The sequence below is a fragment of the Erpetoichthys calabaricus genome, chromosome 2 (genome assembly GCF_900747795.2).
Source record: "Erpetoichthys calabaricus chromosome 2, fErpCal1.3, whole genome shotgun sequence".
NCBI classification, from domain to species: Eukaryota; Metazoa; Chordata; class Cladistia; order Polypteriformes; family Polypteridae; genus Erpetoichthys; species Erpetoichthys calabaricus.
The window spans coordinates 72,781,371-72,802,181 of record NC_041395.2 but is presented as its reverse complement, the minus strand read 5'-3'; the positions used below and the strand labels follow the sequence as shown (position 1 = coordinate 72,802,181).

General features: G+C 40.5%; 1 protein-coding gene across 1 annotated transcript in view; it reads left to right on the top strand.

The window, feature by feature from the left end:
* Positions 1-20,811, top strand: part of LOC114645969 (dickkopf-related protein 3-like) — a 165,626-nt gene that overhangs the window by 81,086 nt on the left and 63,729 nt on the right. Inside the window, exons 4-5 of the mRNA XM_028793914.2 lie at positions 1,069-1,200; positions 14,346-14,423. Coding sequence (XP_028649747.2) covers positions 1,069-1,200; positions 14,346-14,423 — 210 coding nt within the window. The remainder of the gene's footprint in view (positions 1-1,068; positions 1,201-14,345; positions 14,424-20,811) is intronic.

Genomic DNA, 20,811 nt, shown 5'->3' with positions numbered 1-20,811 from the left:
CCAACAGATGTTATCAGCATTTCAATGGCTACATGAAATGTGAAAACAAACCTGTGTCTTTACTCACAGTCTGGCAGGACCGTTAGGGGGGTCGTCACTAGATGAAAGATGCTGGGGTGCTTCAGTTCTCTCTTTTGTTTTCTGTTGCTTATGAACTTTCTAGTCACTCTTTGGGTGCATTATGGTTTGCTTTGTAATTCACCTTGGATGAAGGTGTCCGTTACTTCCAAAATGATGGCAGTTACCACTACTACCTTATAACTCTAGAGTCCTTATTTTAAATACTAGCCTAGTCTGGACGATGCCTTCATGTAGTTGTGCCAGGGGGCTTTCTTCTGGGTCCTTCAGATTTCACAGACACACAGGTTAGGCTGACTGCCAACTGTAAAATGACACTTTGTTTGTGCGGGTACCGTGTGATAAGCTGTGCCGATTAGCACATTGTGACCAATGCACACATCTAACAGAACTGTCTCAGAGGCAATCATCCATTTATTCTGGTTATCTGTAGGCTCAACCAGCTATCAAAGCTTTGTGCGAAAATGGCCTGAAGCAAATATTATGGGTGCTGTGGCAGATTTTTCATGCTGTCTATTTGTGATTAAAAGCGTGTATATATACAAAGTAGTATGCGTGTTGCCACATGTAGAGAGAACCGTGAAATTCTTACTTGCATGTCTGACCAACATGAAATAAGTTGCCACTGTACAGAACTTTATTTTATTAGGTAAGGAAAGCATAAAGTCTTGAGCTGTTCCCTTCCAGCCACAATAAACCTCTCAGCAGAACTAAATCATGCAAAAGATGTCCGTCTCTTTATTTACACAGTTGATTACTTATGATAGTGTGTATGTATTCTGTATATGTAATTAGTTTAAAAAAAAAAAGATTAGAAGCACATTTATAAAGAGGAAAAATAAATCAACGAAACTGGGATCTCGGCCCATCCTTCTGAAGGGGATGTAGCAGATCTGCCATTAAATTTGCAGGCATTGACATGTCTGCAGCGGGGCTCTGGCTTGGTATCATGGTACCTTCTGATCAGATGTGTTTTGATGCTTTTTCTAGATGGATGAAGAAGTGGCTGAGAGGAGATCTGGCATTCATCTGGAAGATCTGCCACCCAACTATCACAATGAAAGCACAACAGATACTAAGATCGGGAACGTTTCTGTCCATACGATTGAAAAAATTGACAAGGTATGCTTTTGGAACTGTATTGTGGGGGTCGGCACACTAGAGTGCATGCATTGTGAGGAGTGTGTGGCGCAAAGAGGGTACAATAAGGTGGGCTACTGGAATTAGGCCAGTTAAAGTGACAACTCTGAACCGCATATCTTTGTTTGTGGGGTTCAGAAAGCTCTTCGCATGGCGCCGCTGTCTCAGGACATTTTATTAGGATGTCTGTCTTTAATGAAACCCTTAATCAGAGGTGTCTACTGCTGCAACAAGTCTGAAGTGAAGTGTGTTTTATGTGTGCCACTGTAAAGAGAGAATCATCATGTAAATGTAGCCGAGCCCACCTCATGCAGTGTAAAATCTATACGTCTGTGGTTCCCAGTATGCCGTTCTCAAACCTGCTAATTCACATTGTGGTAATGGCAGGGCAGGAGCTAGCACTGGATGGGGTGACAGTGTATCGTGAATCCCACTTATACAAACCCTCTTAGGTTTCTGATGCAAATTTCAGTGCTGTTCCATCATCACAATGCAAACTATGGATACTAAAATAAATGCAGATTCATGGAAAGCCTAGGGTGCAATGAGGAACTGCAAGAGAGAGCAAGTTGTCAAAATGGACAAGAGTTCATTTTCCAGTTGGATTCCACACTAGGATGAGATAAGAGCCCTGGAGCAAAACTGGTCCCAGCATTCCAGCTGGATGGATGTCTCAGCACACTCGTCAAACCCCTGGCATAAAGTATGATTTACAGAGATAAAGAATGCACTTGTGGGCCAAAGACATTTCAGACCGCCATTCCACTGTAACTGCCAGTAAACTCATAAATTGATGCTTCTGTAAATGCAATTCCAGATCCTACAAACCTGGAAGCACTTTCTGCCTTGTGACTTGTGTGTTGTCTGCAGTAAGAACTTAGACTTTTTGTTTACTCCAGTATTTGTCATTTGTGATGAGTAAAATAAGGTAAAATATTTTTGCAAATAAATGCGTTAAAATAATCCTAGTTAACGTGTCTCCCCCTGCCCCCAAGCTTGGTGCCAATGGCTGCCAGACACATACTGTGAGCCATGACTGTGTAGTGTTGGATTTGGCCTTTGCTGTCTTGTTTAGAGTCGGTAGGCCTGATCCAATACCAAGACTAGAGAGACTTGCCAATGAGAGAAAATCTAGAATGCTGGGTGATGAAGGAAATTTACAATTTAATTGGAAACAGAGCACAGAATTTGACTTGACTATGTCTAGTTTGAAATATGTACAGTAGAAGAGAGAATGTAGATAGATAGATAGATAGATAGATACTTTATTAATCCCAAGGGGAAATTCACATACTCCAGCAGCACCTTACTGATACAAAAAACAATATTAAATTAAAGATTGATAATAATGCAGGTAAAAACAGACAATAACTTTATATAATGTTAACGTTTACCCCCCCCGGGTGGAATTGAAGAGTCGCATAGTTTGGGGGAGGAACGATCTTCTCAGTCTGTCAGTGGACCAGGACAGTGACAGCAGTCTGTCGCTGAAGCTGCTCCTCTGTCTGGAGATGATACTGTTCAGTGGAATCTATCTATCTGTATCTATCTATCTATCTATCTAAAATGTCTGTTGCTTGTTCTGTGGCCACTCTTGCTGCATGTTTGCCGTTCCTGTCTACAGTGGCTACCCAGGGGATGCGACGGATGGGTGGCGGTGGCAGAGGTCGTTGTGTGACGCAATCTGGTTTGTACCTCTTGTCATTGTAACTGGCAGTCATCCCAGGCAATCATTGCCATAAGCGCATCAGCTGCATGAACATGTTCAACAGCGCAATCAGCTGGGGACTGATCAGCTCATACCAGTACCTCACTTTCGCTTTCGATCTCGATCTCCAGTTCAATTTCACTAAAATCGGAGTCCGACAAGTCAAATAAAAGGAAGAATACAAAACAAGGGGATGCCATCATTGGAGTCCTGAAGGGATCTGTCCTTGGACAATTCAAAATAATAGAACATATGCAAAAAATTGTCCACTGATTATTTCACTTTGTGCATTTGCGTTGCTCTCTTGCCAGATGTTAATGCCATTTTTGCCATTGTTTGCGCATCGTTACTCACACAAATGCAGGGAATTAGACATCAAGTCAATGAGTCTAACATTCCTCCAAGCAAAGAGAGACTACCTTTACTGCAACGGCGAGTTTTTTTGGTGATTGGACTCTACTGCTTTCGGCCATGTCTTGTTTGTCTAGTCAATCAAACATCTCAAGACTCTCTGGCTGGCACTTTATCATGCTGCGGTGAGATGGTGACCCAAAATATGCTACTAACAAAGCCAGGAAGTCAAAAATTGTCAGAAAAAAATTGAAATGCAGAGTCGGTGGTTTCGTTTTGTGGATGTGCTCGTCCCCCTGTCTATCAGCGGCTAAGCGAGTTTCTCTCTCATTTTTCTTTCCTTGGCAGTTTTACTTTGGCGATGGAGTCGCTTTCTTTCAGCTTCATGCTGTAGCCTCGTACTTCTTTCTTCTTCTGACTTGTTAACTTAGGGCTGCCTTACCGGCTCTTTGAGCTTCTTGAGGTAGCCTCACCCTTCCGGGCTGGACAGACACACACATACACTAGATACACGTAGACATTTATATATAAGGTAATATACTGTGTGTAAATATCTTATATATAAACGTCTATGCGTGGAAACGTGTGTGTCTGTCTGTGTGGCCCGAAAGTGAGAGGTGGAGTCGGGGTAAGGGCTCCACCTCTGAGGAAACAGAAACTTACTTAGCCGCTAATACACCAGCAATGGGAGCACGTCGGCAAAACAAAACCTCCTAGGAGAGAGATTCCCAGAGTAGTTCCTTTCAATTTCATGACATCTCGACATTTCAATTTTTTTCTGAAAATTTCAATAGTTTCTAGGACCCCAGACTTTTTTTTTTTTTTTTTACAGCATGGGCTTACACAGCTAGTAAATGTACATATATACATAATTAGTGCTGAGTGGTATGAGCAAAATTCTATATCACGTATTTTTCAAAATTATACCGGTTTCATGGTATTTGACGGTATTTTTTTCCCATGCATGAGTGGATGCTAACCACATTTTCCACTGCAATTACTGGCTAAGAATAACCTGTTCCACTGTCATGAGCATTGTACACTGTACAAAAAATCATTTTAATGTGCACACAAGTATTAACACAGGTTTGCATGGCCCCATAAAGTGATAGTTTTCAAGGGGATGGCACTAATGGAGAAGGAATCACATTGCATGACAGATGCAGTCAAAATATAGAAGCTTTTTATTGAACAAATTTTGCAAACAACTTAAACTAACATATTTTCAACCATCCAAAGAGGTATTTAGACTTAGTAAAATATCCAGAGGTGCTTATTAAAAGTTGTATTGCACTGAACATGTCTTAGAAAAGGAATAAATAGTAAATATTTTTTATAAACCAACTACACTTTCTGTTAATGTTAATCTCTGTCCACTGACACGTTAAAGTGACTTTTTAAAGAACTTCACCATCATTAAACTGCATACTATTTAAACTAATAAATAATAACAATAAAGTAAATAATAGTGCAACTTCCAGTAAAAATACTATTACTTCAAGACTTCAAGCCCAGGTGCATTACACAGTATTCACCAAATAAAAATAAAATAAAACAAGTGCAACTTGGTGATGACATCTTTACCAACTGACCCATCATTAAGGCAAACTGCATTAATATGGACCTTGCTTCAAGCTAAGCTATATACATAAATAATAAAACTGCAACTTGCATGTATAATGCTGTTTGTGGTATAGCCCTACAGAAGCATATTAGGGCCACAGTGAAAAAAAAAAAATACGGACACAGGGAAGAAAAAAAAATGTCAAGAATAAAGTCGACATGTTGACTTTATTCTCGACATTTTCACTTTAATCTCGATGCTTAATGTTGTAAACTAAACTTCTTCCTAAAATCAATGTTTAATTTACTAGATTTTCTCAAATCCTGTCATAAGTTAATGTAGCACATTCAATGCTTTGTGTGGTGTTCCCCGACCCAGTTGTTAATCGCTACGCGCTTCTTAAACTGACTTCCTCTACACTAAGAGAAGGCGCAGGCAGCAATTTCTGCACAGAATCCATTCACTTCATGATATTCCTGCTCTCTGAAAATGTAGAATGCTAAGATAAATACTTGATATTATTTTCAGGATGGAATGCATTAAAGCAGGTATTAAACATGCACGGTAGTGTGGCGGTAGTGCTGCTCCCTCGCAGTATGGGGTCCCCAGGTGTACGTTCAGTGTATAGAAGTTTATGGCAGGTGTGATGAGGCTCCAAAAAAACTGGATGTATGAATGGGTATCGCTCAGGTTTAACTGAAATATTGTGTAAATGTTGGGTTCGTGATCTGGTGGTCAGAGACATGAACACAGAATTCAATGGATGTCTCTGTCTGACGTACGAAACCCCCAGTTCCTATCCTTCCTTTTTCTTTCTCCACATAACCAATCACCACATGATAAACGTCCTTGTGAAATTAAAACTAGTTATCAACTTAGACCATGGAGTGTTCAGAACTTTAAAAAAAAAATCTGGTATCCGTCAATAAGGGCGCGCACAAAAAGGCGACCTTCAAAAGGGCGACCTCAATTGGGCGTGGCGAATAAAAGCGCACATAAATAAAAGCGATCTTCAAAAGGGCGACCTCAATTGAGCGCCAAATAAAGGCGCGCGTAAATAAAGGCGAGCTTCAAAAGGGCGACCTCAATTGGGCGCGGCGAATAAAAGCGCACATAAATAAAAGCGATCTTCAAAAGGGCGACCTCAATTGAGCGCCAAATAAAGGCGCGCGTAAATAAAGGCGAGCTTCAAAAGGGCGACCTCAATTGAGCGCCGAAAAACTGTGCGCATAAATAAAGGAGTGCTTCAAAAGGGTGACGTCAATTGGGCGCAGCGAATAAAGGCAAACGCAACAAAATTATTACAGAAAATTTATTAGATAAAGGCAATGATTGAACGTATAAAAAGGTGAAAGCAAGAATATTAAAACATCCAATTAATTAATGCATGAACTTCTAACGAACTACTTCTAACAAACTATTTCTAAAGCTCTCTATATTTCGTTGTTTTCAAAATCGATCTTCACCACATCTGGAACATGGTTGTGCGTAGATGGTCTCTTGATGAATAATCCGTTTTTGGTATGACAGCGAGACAAACATTTTCCAATCCTATATTCATTGCATTTCCAGATGTGTTTCCCGTTGATAGTTTTCTCCTTTCTGAATGTATAGCCTTCGACTACGAGTAGATCTGCACCTTTGTTGCTCTTCACATATTCCAGAGCCATTTCAACTAAATTATCTACAAACGCCTTTATTTGCCGTGCTCAATTGAGGTCGCCCTTTTGAAGGTCGCCTTTTTGTGTGCGCCCTTATTGAATAGAACCAACCAATCACCACACGATAAACGTCCTTGTGAAATTAAAACTAGTTATCAACTTAGACCATGGAGTGTTCAGAACTTTAAAAAAAAAATCTTCATTATACATGTTTAATTATGCTATCCATTCAGGGTTGCGCCCATCCCAGCAAGCATTGTGTGCAAGGCAGGAGCAAATCCTGAACGGGGCGCCTGCACATCGCAGGGTGAATACGAGCAACACATACACTAGCAGGGTCAATATAGCAGAACAAAACCCGCCATCCTACATGACTTTGAAAGGAAACTGAAGCACGCCGAGTAAATCCACCAGATAAACATGCAAATTCAAAGTGGGGAATAACCGGGACCCCTTTCCTGCAAGGCAGCAGTGCAACCTCCACACCACTGTGCCCCCACAGAATTAATACTTGCTTTAATGCATTTCATCATGAAAATGATATCAAGTATTTATCTTGCCATTCTAAATGTTCAGGGAGCAGGCGTATCATGAAATTAATGTATTCTGTGTGCTGAATGTGTGTCTACTTAGTGCAAGAGGAAGTCAGTTTAAGAAGCAGTAGCGATTAACATGGCTCCGGGAACATAACACAAAGCATTTAATGTGCTACATAACTTATGACAGGGTTTGAGAAAATCTAGTAAATTAAATATTCATTTTAAGATGAAGTTTAGTTTATGATGTTCTACTTTAATAACAAATTACGAGAATAAACTCGACATGACGACTTTATTCTCTTATAAGCGTTGAGATTAAAGTGGAAATGTCAAGAATAAATACAACATGTCGTCACACTATTACACAGTACCCAGGTACATTACATAGAATTGAAAAAAATAAAACAAGTACAACTTGGCTTGCAGTATTAGCCAGTAGTATAGAAACAGTATTCACACATTTGAACATAATGGTCCACATCCGACATTTTAAATCCAAAGTATCTCCAGACAACAGACGTGACTCCTTTTTCCAGCAAAAATTCTTCTGTGTCATCATGTTCAACTTTATCGTCTGCTACAGCTTCAGTTTCGGAATGTCCTCTGTCCATTTTCACCGCGCAATACCTCCACTAACGCATGTACTCCATTGCATGTGTTTAGCGGTGTAGCAGTGAAGAAGAGCCCCCTTAAACAGTTTCCTGCTGTGCCACATTCCGAATGTTGTTTAGGCAATTTAAACTGGTGTTGTGGTATAAGAAAAATCCATATCGTGACAAAAATAAAAAAACGGTTTTCGGTATGAACCGGTATACCGCCCAGCACGTATACGTGTGTATGTATAGTTGGGAGTACGTTTTGATAGTGTGTTGTCGCATCCAATACACAACGAACCACCTGGATTTGGACCCGAGTGCAGCAGGTGACACCTCAGCACCACACTGGAACAGTGTGAGTTTTTTTTATGGTGGCTAGAGTGCCATTCTGGTCAAAAACCCCCAAGTTTTCCCTGTAAGTTGGAGGACCTGTTTGCAGATTAATGTCATACTTGGGATGAAGCAATTGCAGGATAAGGGCCATACACTTACCAAAAGGGCGAGCGGGTCACAGGTTAATGCATATAGTCTTCTATTTTTTTTTTTTTTTTTTTTTAAAGAAGGCTTGTTGTGCACATGCAGATAACAAATGGCATTGCCGCGTTCACCCTTTATGCTCCAGCCTTATTTGCTTCAGTGTAAAGAAAAAACAAGCAATTAGCCCTCATGCTGTTGTTTGTCATGTTTGCTGACTAATCCATAACTAGTGATAAGTTTGAATATGCCAGAGGTGCAAAAGTAGTAAGCAGGCAATGAATAACATCTTGTTTGAATTTTTGGTACTTCCAATTAGCCTGTTAATGTGCTTTGCATTGGGCCTTAAGGAGAACGGGCACCATTTCATAGGAATCGAGTTGAAAGAGTAGAGACAGTTCTGCAAATGCGATGTAAAGCAAGCAGCCACACAGCTGGAGAGAGAACACATTGATGGGTAGTCGAGGTAGTGAGTCTGGGTTCAAAAACCCCTTGTTTTGCCAATTCCAATTATTAAAGGTAAACTATAAAATTAAAAGGCATACAAGTGATAATGTCAGGCTGGCCTGCCTGTTCTATACGTGTTGTGGTGCCCGGCGGGTGTCCATGCCTGGCCGGGACGCCCAGGAGGAGTGGAGGAGGGCTTGTGCCTCCTCCAGGACACGAGGGGGCGTCCTCCCTGGTGGCTTTGGGGACCACGGGTACGGAGCTTGGAAGCTCAACCCTATAGGGGCCCGTGGTCACCGCCAGGGGGCGCCCCAATGCCTTGGGAGTGTTGGCCCTCAATACTTGAAGACACCCGGTGGACTTCCGGCTTCACCATGGGAGCTTCCGCCACACAGGGGTGTGGCTATGAGCCCTCAGGATCCACCTGGAGTCCTTCCGGGGGGAATAAAAGGGGCCGCCTCCCTCCAGTCAGGAGCGAGAGTCGGGTGGAAGAGGACGAAGCTTGGTGGAGAGGAGTGGAGGCGGACCAAAGACTGAGAAAGGCATTGTGCGTGTGGCCAGGACTTAAGGGGTGATTGGTGCTGAGGCACTGGGTATGTGCACAGTATATAATATGAATAAACGTGTGTTGAGTGAAAATATGATGTCTACCTGTCTGTGTCCGGGCTGTTCCCCACAGTGTGTTATCTTGAGCTACTTCACATGAGGCCACCGGTTTGACAAATAGGAGAGGTCCATCTATTAAACTCACTTGGTCATCTTGTAACTAAATTGTTCCTTTATCCCATGCAGATAAGAATTAAGATTTATTCTGTTGCACCACATAAATCAGTAAAGCCATCCTTTCATTACACAACTTTTTCTATATGTTTTCATTCATAGCCTTTATATCTCTCTATTATAATAAAAAAAATCCTTGGACGAGACATGACTTTTTCAGAGAGATACTTTCATGTCCATTTGGGCTGGAAATAAAAGACAAAGAGTAGATGAAAAAGTAGAGTTGTGAAGAATTGAAAAACATTGGTGTGACACACATGCAGAGCAGGGTAAAGATGGTGAAAGTACTAAAATTTGAAAGTCTCAAAAAACTGATAGTAAAGATTGCATTAGCGCAAGCAAATGGAAATTATTACTCGGTGAAATAATGGAGCAGTGAAAAGAGATTGAATATATTGTTCGGATTTAAACTTTAAGTCGGAGACTTGTAGATTTTCTAATTCATGTTGCCATCAGGGAAAAGCAGTGTTTCTTCCCAATGAAGAGGCGTATCCGCAAGAATTAAAAGATTTGTTGTTTGGTGAAAGTGAAATCCACATATGTGAGCGACAGAGACACAAAGTGGCTGGAGTGTAGTGCAGGCCTGGGAGGTTGGCGAGCGAAGTGAGGAAGCCCCCTAGTAATGCTAAAAAACATCCCAGCAAGCTGTAGGCGGTCAGAGCACACTGTCGTTTTCGCCGGTTAAATAATGCTCTCTTTGACAACATAGTTTGATCTTCATTGCAGTGAGTCACTAGTCCCCAGGGTGGTCTTTTGCGTCTGACAGAGTTAACAGCCAATGAGCACTCAATTGGTGGTACAGTGTATGTACAATGCCCTCAAACCGTGGGGAACACTTGTACTGCAAGGAGGGAGGAAAAATGAGTGTTAGGTGAAGACCAGGAAAGGGTTGTTGAACTTTGGAGCCAGCACAGACATCCATTTGATGTGTTATGTTTGTTGTACCAAAACAATTTGGTAAAATGAAAAAGATGGGCAGAGACTGCAGCTTAGTTCAGCATGATCAACTTTGATTGGCTGCTAAAATTTGGTAAGTTCACAGTACAACCCAAGATTTGGAAATGTGATGAAATGTCAACGAGAGAATTGTGTGATCAGTCCTGCAATTCCTAGTTGTACATCTTTACTGCCTTGGAGGCAACAGGATTCGACAACTGTAGTCATCAATTGTGACCTGCTGTCCAAAGAGAGGTTTGTTTCATTCTGTAGTGTTCCTGATTGCCACGGCTGTTTGTAAGAAAGGGTTTCCTGCCTCCCGCCTTACATGCATCGGTGTCCTCGAGTACAAGTTTCACTTTGCAGCTAACCCGGTGGAATTTTTTCACTTTACTCTTTATCTTATTGTGGCTCGAACTGCACACCGAACTTCAGATGTGCTCTCACTAGTGCATTATACCATATACTCTGATCATAATGTCTGTCACCTGATTCAAACATAAGTGTTTTCAGAAGAACCTGATATTTCCTTCCTTAATGACTTCTGCCCAGCGCTTAAGTTGTTTTGCATCAATGTGAACTCCTAAATCATTTTCAGAAATTGCTTCATGTAAGATCACATCACCCATCTTGTATTAAATTTGAATGTTCCTTTTGTCTGAATGTAGGACTTTTAGAACTGTAGGAAAATGCAGTTCAGTTTTGGCAAATGCAAAGTTTTCAAGAACTTTTCCATTTTTTTTTGCTGTCTTCATCTCATTCAGACTAGCAATGTTTGCAAATATCACAAGTGTTTAAACTAATTTAAAGTGTACACTCGCTGAGCAAATTATTAGGAACAGCTGCTTACCCATGCAATTGTCTAATCGGCCAATCATGTGACAGCAACGCAGTGCATATTGTCCTGTAGATCCAGGTCAGGAGCTTCAGTTTATATTCACATCAATCGCCAGAATGGGGAAACAATGTGATCTCAGTGATTTTGACATTTGGGCTAGTCTGAGTATTTTGTGTAACTGCAGATCTCCTGGGATTTTCGTACACATCAGTCTCTACAGTTTACTCAGAATGGTGCATAAAACAAAACATCCAGAGAGCGGCAGTTCTGTGGATGGAAACGCCTTGTTGATGAGAAAGATCAGAGGAGAATGGGCAGACTGGTTTGAGCTGGCAAAAAGGCTACGGTAACACAGATAACCACTCTGTGCCACTGGGGTGAGAAGAAAAGCATCTTGGAAAGCACAACATGTCAAACATTGAGGCCGATGGGCTACAATACCAGAAGACCATATTGGGTGCTTATCCTGTCAATGAAAGTCAGAAGGCTGAGGCTTCAGCAGGCACAGGCACACCTAAACTGGACAGCTGAAGACTGGAAAAATGCAGCTTGCCCTGATGAATGTCGAGTTCTGTTGAGGTACACAGATGGTACACTCAGAAGTTTTTCCATCAACATGAATCCATGCACCCAACGTGCCATGTGTCCACAGTCTAGACTGGTGGTGGCAGTATAATGGTGCACACATTGGGCCTATTAATACCAATCTATCATCCTTTGAACGTCACAGCCTATTTGAGTATTGTTGCTGACCATGTTCATCCCTTCATGGCCACAATTTCCCCATCTTCTGATGACTAATTCCAGCATGATAATGCACCATGTCACAAAGCAAAAGTCATCTCAAACTGGTGTCCATGAACATGAACAGTAAGTCCAGTGCTCTTTAGTGGTCTTCCGAATCACTGTCTCTGAATCAAATGAAACACATTTGAGATGTGGTAGAACAGGAGACTCACAGCATGAATGTGCAGCTGACAAATCTGAAGAAAACTGCAGATGCAATCAGGTCAATATGGACCAGAATCTCAAAGGAATGTTTACAACATCTTGTGGAATTCATGATGCAAAGTGTTGAGGCTGTTTTGCATTTACTGTACATTAACGTTTATTTGCTTGGCTGACTCTTTTATCCTCGGGCTTATTTGTTCAGCAAGTGTTGAAGGAAAGGTAACAAAAGTTGATTACCACAAGTGAAAAGATGTAATAACTAATAAATTCACAATCATAAATTACAATCAATACAGCAATTAAGCTTAATCAAACAACAGATTAACTAACAATATAAAATATCACAGAGCAAAGGTTTTTTTTCTCTATCAGGTCGACATAATCATAGAACAGATGGGTTTTAAATTGCTTCTTAAATACAATGAGGGAGTCAGCAGTACAGATAAAAGTGGGCAGCTTCACCAACCGGGAACTACACAGGAAAAGAGTCGGGATTGAGACTTGATGCCACGCAGGGGTGGCATCACCAGACTCTGTTCCCTGGCAGACCTGATTCACCAGTGTCTCCATGTACTCAGGTGCTGGCCCATTGACTGCTCTGTAGACAAGCGTCAAGGATTTGAACTTAATGTGTGCTGCTACAGGGAGCCGATATAGCGACCTGAAGAGAGGAATGACATGTACCCATCTCGGCTGGTTAAATATAAGACAGACCGCTGTATTCTGGACCATCTGCAGTGGCCTGATGGCACATGCATCCACAGATATGACAAGACCAAATCCTGAACCAGAATTTGTACTGCATTCTCTGTCAGATAAGGTCTGATTGTGTGGATGTTGTACAGCGTGAACCTGCATGAACGAGAAACGGTAGAAGTGTGGTCAGAAAACGATAGTTGCTCATCGATTACCACCCCAAGGTTGCGTACTGACTTGGCAGGTGTTAGTGACAGTGACTACACAGAGATGGGGAGATGAGCAGACTGGCTGGCCGAGATCACAAGAGTTTTTGCCATGTTGAGCTGCAGATGGTGGTCCTTCATTCAGGTTGAGATATCAATAAGACATGCAGAGACTCTAGCTGATACTATATTGTCCTCCAGAGGCAATGACGGGTACAGCTGCGTATCATCCGCATAGCACTAATAAGAGAAACCCTGGGATTTGATGATGGAGCCTAGCGAGGTGGTGTACTGAGAGAAAAGTAGAGGACCTAGCACTGACCCTTGGGGTACACCTCTGCATGTCGGTGTGCCCTTGACAACTCTCTTCACCAAGACACCCTGCAGGATCAGCCTGAGATGTAGGACTCAAACCATCTGAGAGCAGTCCCAATGATGCCAGGGTCAGAGAGGTTGACAAGAAGAATATTGTGGTTGGCAGTGTTGAAGGCAAAGGAGAGATATGGCAGGATCAGGACCGATGAAATGTTAGTAACTCTGACAAGTTGTAACTGGTCGACCACAGCTAGTAGAGCCATCTCAGTCAAGTGGTGTCTCTTGTAGCCAGAGCATTCTGTACATGGAAGGAAGAGACCTGGTCAGAAACCACATGTTAAAGTTTTTGGAAAGAAAAGAAAGGAGAAAGACAGACCTGTAGTTGCCAACTTGGATTGGACTGAGTATTGTTTTGTTTTTTTTGAGAAATAGGGTTATTGGAGAGTTTTGAGAGTATTAATATTCCTAATAATTTTCTCAGTGAGCATATGTTAATATAAATTAGAAAGATTAATTGTCCAAGCACCAAGAACCCCTCAGGACTCCAATGATGGCATCCCCTTAAGGAGTATTCTTTCTTTTATTTGACCTCTTAATCTCCAATCTCCTGCCAGTTGAAGTAACTTGAAGTGCAACGTTGTTAGCTCTCTGATGCCAGTAACATCCAAAATGAGTCTTTGTGGAACTGTTACCAACTGCTCAAATTGTGTCGCATGCTTTGCTTTTGTTTGTACTCCGTCGCTTACTCACAAAATGTGGCAAAGGCTTCCTGCTTCTGTGTTTAGCTTATAAAACAAAAATTGTTTCCTGGAATCAATAGTTATAGAAAACACTGCTTTTTTTCTTTTCATTCAATATATATATATATATTTCTTTGCCACACAAAACTCTGTCCTAGAGCCTCATTAATGGCACCTTTTGAGAGGTCTGGGGTTTATTCTGTGTTTCTGTAGCATTTTCAACAGGGGCTGAAGTTTGAACCATTAAAGGTTTGTACACATCAGTAGGCACAATGTTTTGATTTGAGGGACAAGCTCTTTAAATTGTTTCTGTTTTTATGTTTAGGTGACAGACAACAAAACTGGTGAAACATTCTTCTCGCATACTTGGGTGTCATCTTCGAATGAAGGCAAAGGGAATGAGGTAAGAGAAGGTCTTTTAATCTTCACACTTGACACGTTTACTTGTTCGTTTAATTTCGCATACTGTGGTATTTTCTACTTCTCTAGTATTGTTGCTGATGTGCCCAATCATTGCAGTTTATTGAAGCAGTGCATGTGTCAGAAGGTGTTGTCAAAGATTTTCAGTCATATTTTATTTGTAAAACACTTTTAAACATAGCAAATGTTGACCAATATGCTGTACATAATAACAGAGTAAAAACAACTTCAGAATAAAAGCAATAAAATAATTAAGAATAAAAAACATTTAAACTAGGAATAAATAAACACATCTTATCAACCCATTAAAAGGCTATAATAAAAATTTGACACTACTACTTTTAAACATCTCCATATCTTAATGAGAAAAGATTTTCATTGAGATTTAAAAACATGAACAGTGTTTAAAGACCGAATATAAAAGGGTAGACTATTCATAGACCGGGGCAGCCACAGGAAAAGCACGATTCCCCTTAAACTGCAGTGGAGACCACAGGATGATTAGTGATCAGATGATCTCTAAGGCCTAAAGGTGGAGTAGGGGTGAAGGAGATCTGAAGTATAATGTGGTGCCAAACCATTGAGTACATTAAAGACAAATAATAAAACTTTAAACTGTAGTCTGTATTTTACTGGTAGCCAGTGAAAATACACTCTGTCATCTTTGTAGCAGTCAGGAGACGACCTGCTGCAAACTGGGTAAGGAAGATTGACTAACACCCAAATAAAGTGATAAAAATCATCAAGACGAGAAGAAATAAATGTATGAATTACTCTCTCCAAGTCCTTAAACCAAAGCACAGAGTTCAGTTAAACTGCAAGAAGCTGCCTTTTGCCACACTGTTAATTTGCTTGTCAAACTTAAAAGACTAATCAGAGATGACACCACGAGTTCTGACATGTGTGCGCACATTTGCTGAGCAGGGCCCTAATTATTACCGACATTACTGATAGAATTTGGGAAACCAACTGTGATAACTTTAGTTTTACTTTGATTTATTTGAAGGAAGTTTTTTGAGCATCCTCTAAATAAGTAATGATTGTATTTAGAGATTCATCACATTTTAGTAGCAGATATTACTCGGTGTCATCAGCATACAAGTGAAAAGAAATGTTAAAATTTTTGAAAAATTGATCCTATACAAAGAGAACAAGACAAGGCCCAAAGTGGAACCCTGATGAAGAAGTGTTGAAGAAGAAGAAAAACCACCAAACCTCACGGAAAAAGTCCTCTCTCTTAGGTAGGAACTAAACAACTTATGTCATTAGCTTTAATACCAACCACATTCTCTAGACGATCCAAGAGGACTGAGTGATCGATGGCATCAAAGGCTGCATTTTGGGTCTAGCCGAAGATCCAGAATCAACAGCCAATAGTAAGTCATTGGACACCTTAAAGAGGGCTGATTCTGTGCCATGGGGTGCCCTGAAACCTGACTGGTAAGTCTCGAGAATGTCGCTGTTAGTTAAGAACGCGGAAAGCTGAGAAAAAAAATGACTTTTTCCAATACTTGAATGAAAATGGCAGTTTAAATATGGGTCTAAAATTATTTAAAATTGAGGAATCTAAATTTAGTCTCTTTGTCAACAAGAGGCACCAATACATTGTGTTTAAAATAAGATGGAACAGTACAATTTACTAAACAGCTATTGACTATGGTATGAATACTAGGGGCTACTATTTGTATTCCATCCATCAGTAATCATGAAGGAGTAATGTCCACTGAGCTGGTGGTCAGCTTCATATGTAACACTACATCAGTTAGACAGGAAAGCAACACAGGCTGAAAGCAGTTCACGACATTTGCTAAGAGGGGTCACAAATGGAAGGCAAAATGTCAGTCTTTATCGTGCTCATTTTATCAATAAAGTTCCGAAAAATGTTGCACTGTTTTCAATAGTTGTATTGGGACAGGTAGAAGGGTGAAGGTTTAACACTGAATTTAGTGAAATAAATAACACCTTAGGATGCTGACAATTTTTGGAAGTGATATCAGAAAAATATTGTGCGCTAATGGTTTTAAAACATTTCTGACAATCAACCAAATGGGTTTTTAAAATGTCATAGCAAATATGGAGCTCATCTGTCTATTTTCACAAACTTCATTACTGTGCCAGGGTTGAGCCCTGTGCTTACACCTCCTGACTTTGAGTGGAGTGACAGAGTCTGGTATTTCTGTGCAGGTGGAACTAAATAGTTACCAGATCTCCCACTCTAGGTAGGAAGATAGACACTCAACAATAAGAGATGAAGAGACAGCTCTAAAGGCATCTGAAAAACGCTTGACAGTAAAGGGTTAGAAAAGTGGGAACAATAGGAGGGCCTGTGTGGTGTAGCAACAACAGAACGTAGGGCAGCCTCAACCCCCATAGGACTGTGGCCAGACAGGCAGGTCTCAAATATTTCTATGTTGCTGACAGGGAGGCCTAATGACAAGATAAGGTCCTGTGTAGGTCTATTTACATGTGTAGGGCCATCGACTGGCCGAGTCGATTCTATTAACTGCAGAAATGAGGAAATGAGGACCCTGGTCAACAAGTTAACAGTTTAGACCAGGGGTCTCCCACCTTTTTTCCCCTGAGAGCTACTTTTACAAAATAAAAATGGCCGAGAGCTACTCATGTTTTCTAACGTTTATTCTAATAGCTTATTTCAACCCAAACAAACTGAATAAGCTTGTTTGGCCTGAACATTTACAAAAAATTGGTGTGCACAACTCACATTTTGCATTAAAACATCACAAAAAAATATCTAGTTCACCTGCAAGTGCATTTTGTGTGTCTGTATGTATTTTCTAGTGTATCTCACACTATTGAATTAAAACATGAATACTGTCAACACAAAACAATGCAATTCCAAATCCACAGATCTGACTTATTCATTTGTCATTTTGTTCCATGTCATTGTTTCACTTTATTCACATGTCCAGTTGCATGTGTGATGTGTTTTATGTTAGTCAGATGACTGGCACTGCATGGAGTCAACAGGAGAGGTGTATGGTGGAGTGTAGCCACTTAGGTTCACTCTTATGGAGTCATTTAAATGTTCATCCATCAGTCTTGTTCTGAACTTTGATTTCATGACATTCAGGTCAGACTCACAGAGGTATGGAGACCCAAACAAAACATATATTTTCAAAGCAGATTGGTGAAGATTCTTATAGTTATTTGGCTCTACTAAGCTCCAGAAATGCTGAGAATGCTGTTGAGACTTTAATTGCACATTATTTTGAAGGTTTACTAATATCTGTATATATAAAATTCTTTTCACGTTTGAAAAGGAAATTACGTATGAGCGTTTGAAACGGATATTACGTACGACCACAGAGGAACAGGAAAAACATTCTTAATAAACCTGATTCTTGCAGAGAGAGCGAATGGTGACATAGCTCTGGCTGTAGCGTCATGGGGAATCGCCTCTACATTATTAGATGAAGGCCGTACAGCACATTCGGCATTGCAATTACCATTAAACCTCGCTCACAACGAAAACCCAATTTCCAACATACGCAAGGGCTCTGGAAAGACAAAAGTCTTGCAACATTCAAAGGTAATAGTTTGGGATGAGTGCACCATGGCAAATAAAAGAGCTTATGAAACCTTGAACCGAACAATGCAAGATCTCAGGGATCCTACCAAAATAATAGGAGGTAATGTCGTTTTACTCGCAGGAGATTTTCGTCAAACATTAGCAGTTATTCCACGAGGGACACCAGCAGATGAACTCAACGCGTGTTTAAAATCCATGCTTCTCCTACGGTCAGTTATATGTCTCGTATTCTCGGGTAGGTACACCAAAAAATGAATACATTTATGCACGTAATGGGCAAACAAAAAATGTAGTATACCCGAAAGCACTGCAGTAGTACTCAATGTATCTTTACTTCTTAAATGTTAATGTTTTACTGTTTAATAATTTATACGCTTCTCATATGTTGTTCAAATTCTTTTATCAAAATACCAGTAACGGCACACTGCACAATAACGTGCAGTGAATACACTTGACTTGAGCATTCATAGTATTCATCCTCTTTCTCTGTACGTTTAGCATTCGTTTGCTCAGAGGTTGATGTGCTTACTGCTTCCTGAGCAGCTCTTCTTTACTCCACCCTAGCGGCCTGCTGCTTCTCTTTCGTCGGCATCTTTTCGCGTTAAAACTGATTACGTTAGTTTTTGTGTTGCAATTACTTAGTACATTTTCTTTAACCTTTCACTTAATCTGGCACTTAAGTCTTCAATCTGCCTCAAGAATGATTAGCAAAGGTGGTAGGGAATGAGAGAAGCTCTTTAAATAAATAAATAAATACATAAATGGGTGGATAAAAAAATAAATAAATATACACACACACTTTCATCTGAACTAAGAAGAAAATTAAAAATAAAGAAAACTTTACACTTGCCATGTCACAGTGAGGCATTATGCAGACATATTGCTGTTGGTATAAAGGAGCCCCAGTTGTGTTTCTTGACACTCTAATACTGAATAATGTGATGGCTGAAAGTCCTCTGTATTAGTGTGTCAGAGAGAGGGTGTGCAGCATTGTTCATAATGGCACTCAGTTGTATCACTATGACCTCCAGAGGGTCCAGAGTGAGTCCTACAACTGAAGCCACCCTTTTAATTAGCTTGTTGATTTGGTGGTCCAGTGATGTTTCCAGCCCAGTGCACCACAGTGTAGAAAATCGCACTGACCATCACACAGTTGTAGAAGATATGGAGGATGTCAAATTTAATACATTTAATAAAATTTGTATTGAATTTTGGAGGTCTTTAGACAAGAGTACAAAGTACTGGATTTATTTATTCCACTTTACATAACTGCACCTCAAGGCTGGAAAAACTTTGCATTGTCAACAGACGACATGGAAAATGATTTCTAAAAATACTTCTGCTAAACTCTCACCAATACCCACAGTTCTGGGGGAGCTGAAAGAGTTACAAAAGTCTGGAGAGAGTTCATCAAGTGGACTTACTTCATTATTACTTAACCACATCTCAGTTATAAAGAAAAGAAAAATTTAACTTATGAAATAGAAATAAATCATTTGAAATGAAAGTTTTACTTAAAAACTGACTGCACATTTATCAGTGCCATATTAAGTGGTCTCTGGCTGCAAAAGATAATGAAGAGGAGTATAATTTGGCAATTTTAAGGTTTCAATGATTAACTCTATTTGGTATCTTCGAAAGGGGAAGTATTTGCAAGTTATTTGTTAAATCCACCTCTAATGAAAACTAAAATGCTAGAAGATTTTTGTGATAGATATCTGTTGGGCCATGTAGGAGAGGATGTAGTTAAACGAACACACGTGTGTGCGTTTATCGCTAGTCATGAACATGGTTTCATTTGAAAAGAATGAAATATGTTTGCAGACAGCATCACTGAGCCCTGTCTACTTGAGGGTAAGCCACAGTTTTTAAAAAATGTTGAAAGTTACCAAAACAGAATAAAATTATCAACAAAACCAAAACCCATCTCTCTGCTTTGCCTTGGAAGCCATTCATGCAGGCTGAGGAATCTGCTTAAACGTTCCTAGCCATGACCCAATGTAGAAATTGGCCTGGAGAGACATACGTGTTTGCTGTTGATTATTAAAAATTTAAGTCGATTCTTAAAGTGGCATTTCAGCAGCTCTGACTGATGCCAAGGAATGTAATTTGTGCCCGCATGGACAACTGTCTTTTTTATAGAGACATAGTCAGTTAATAAGAATAATAATTATAATTCATTACAGTTATATAGCGCTTTTCTCAGTACTCAAAGCGCTATCCACACAGGGAGGAACCGGGAAGCGAACCTACAAACTTCCATAGTCTCCTTACTGCAAAGCAGCAGCACTACCACTGCGCCACCTGTGAGTTTAGGAGTACTAACATTAAATCTTTAACTTGGGCGCCAGGAAAACAAGAAGTCACACTTGGCTTGGATTTGATATTCATTATTATGGAATCGGTGATTATCAGCATGATAAGATTCCAGGTTTGCGTCCATGAAGTTGTCGTTGGCGTTTTAGCATGGAATGGAAACTTGACAGCTACATTGCACAGAGGGCCGAGAGCAGCAAGAGGTACCTATCCGCAGTCTGGAGTGACACAATGCCACCAGAGGAGGGCTAACTTCCTGCGATCTGGAGCAGTACTGGTGAGGAATGTCTTGCCCCTTCTGACTGAATCTGTGATGCCCCAGAAAATCGAGGGGCAGGGCAGCCAGTTGGTGAAACTAAATCCTGTTTTCCAGGAAGCTAAATCTGTTTTCTAGTTGAACATCTTCTGGAAGAGGGGGTGGTGGTTAGAGAATGTACCCCGTCCTACAGTCATCAAAGAGGCAGCCAAGCAAAGTGTCGAACTGGCTGATGGCTTGGGCCTAGCT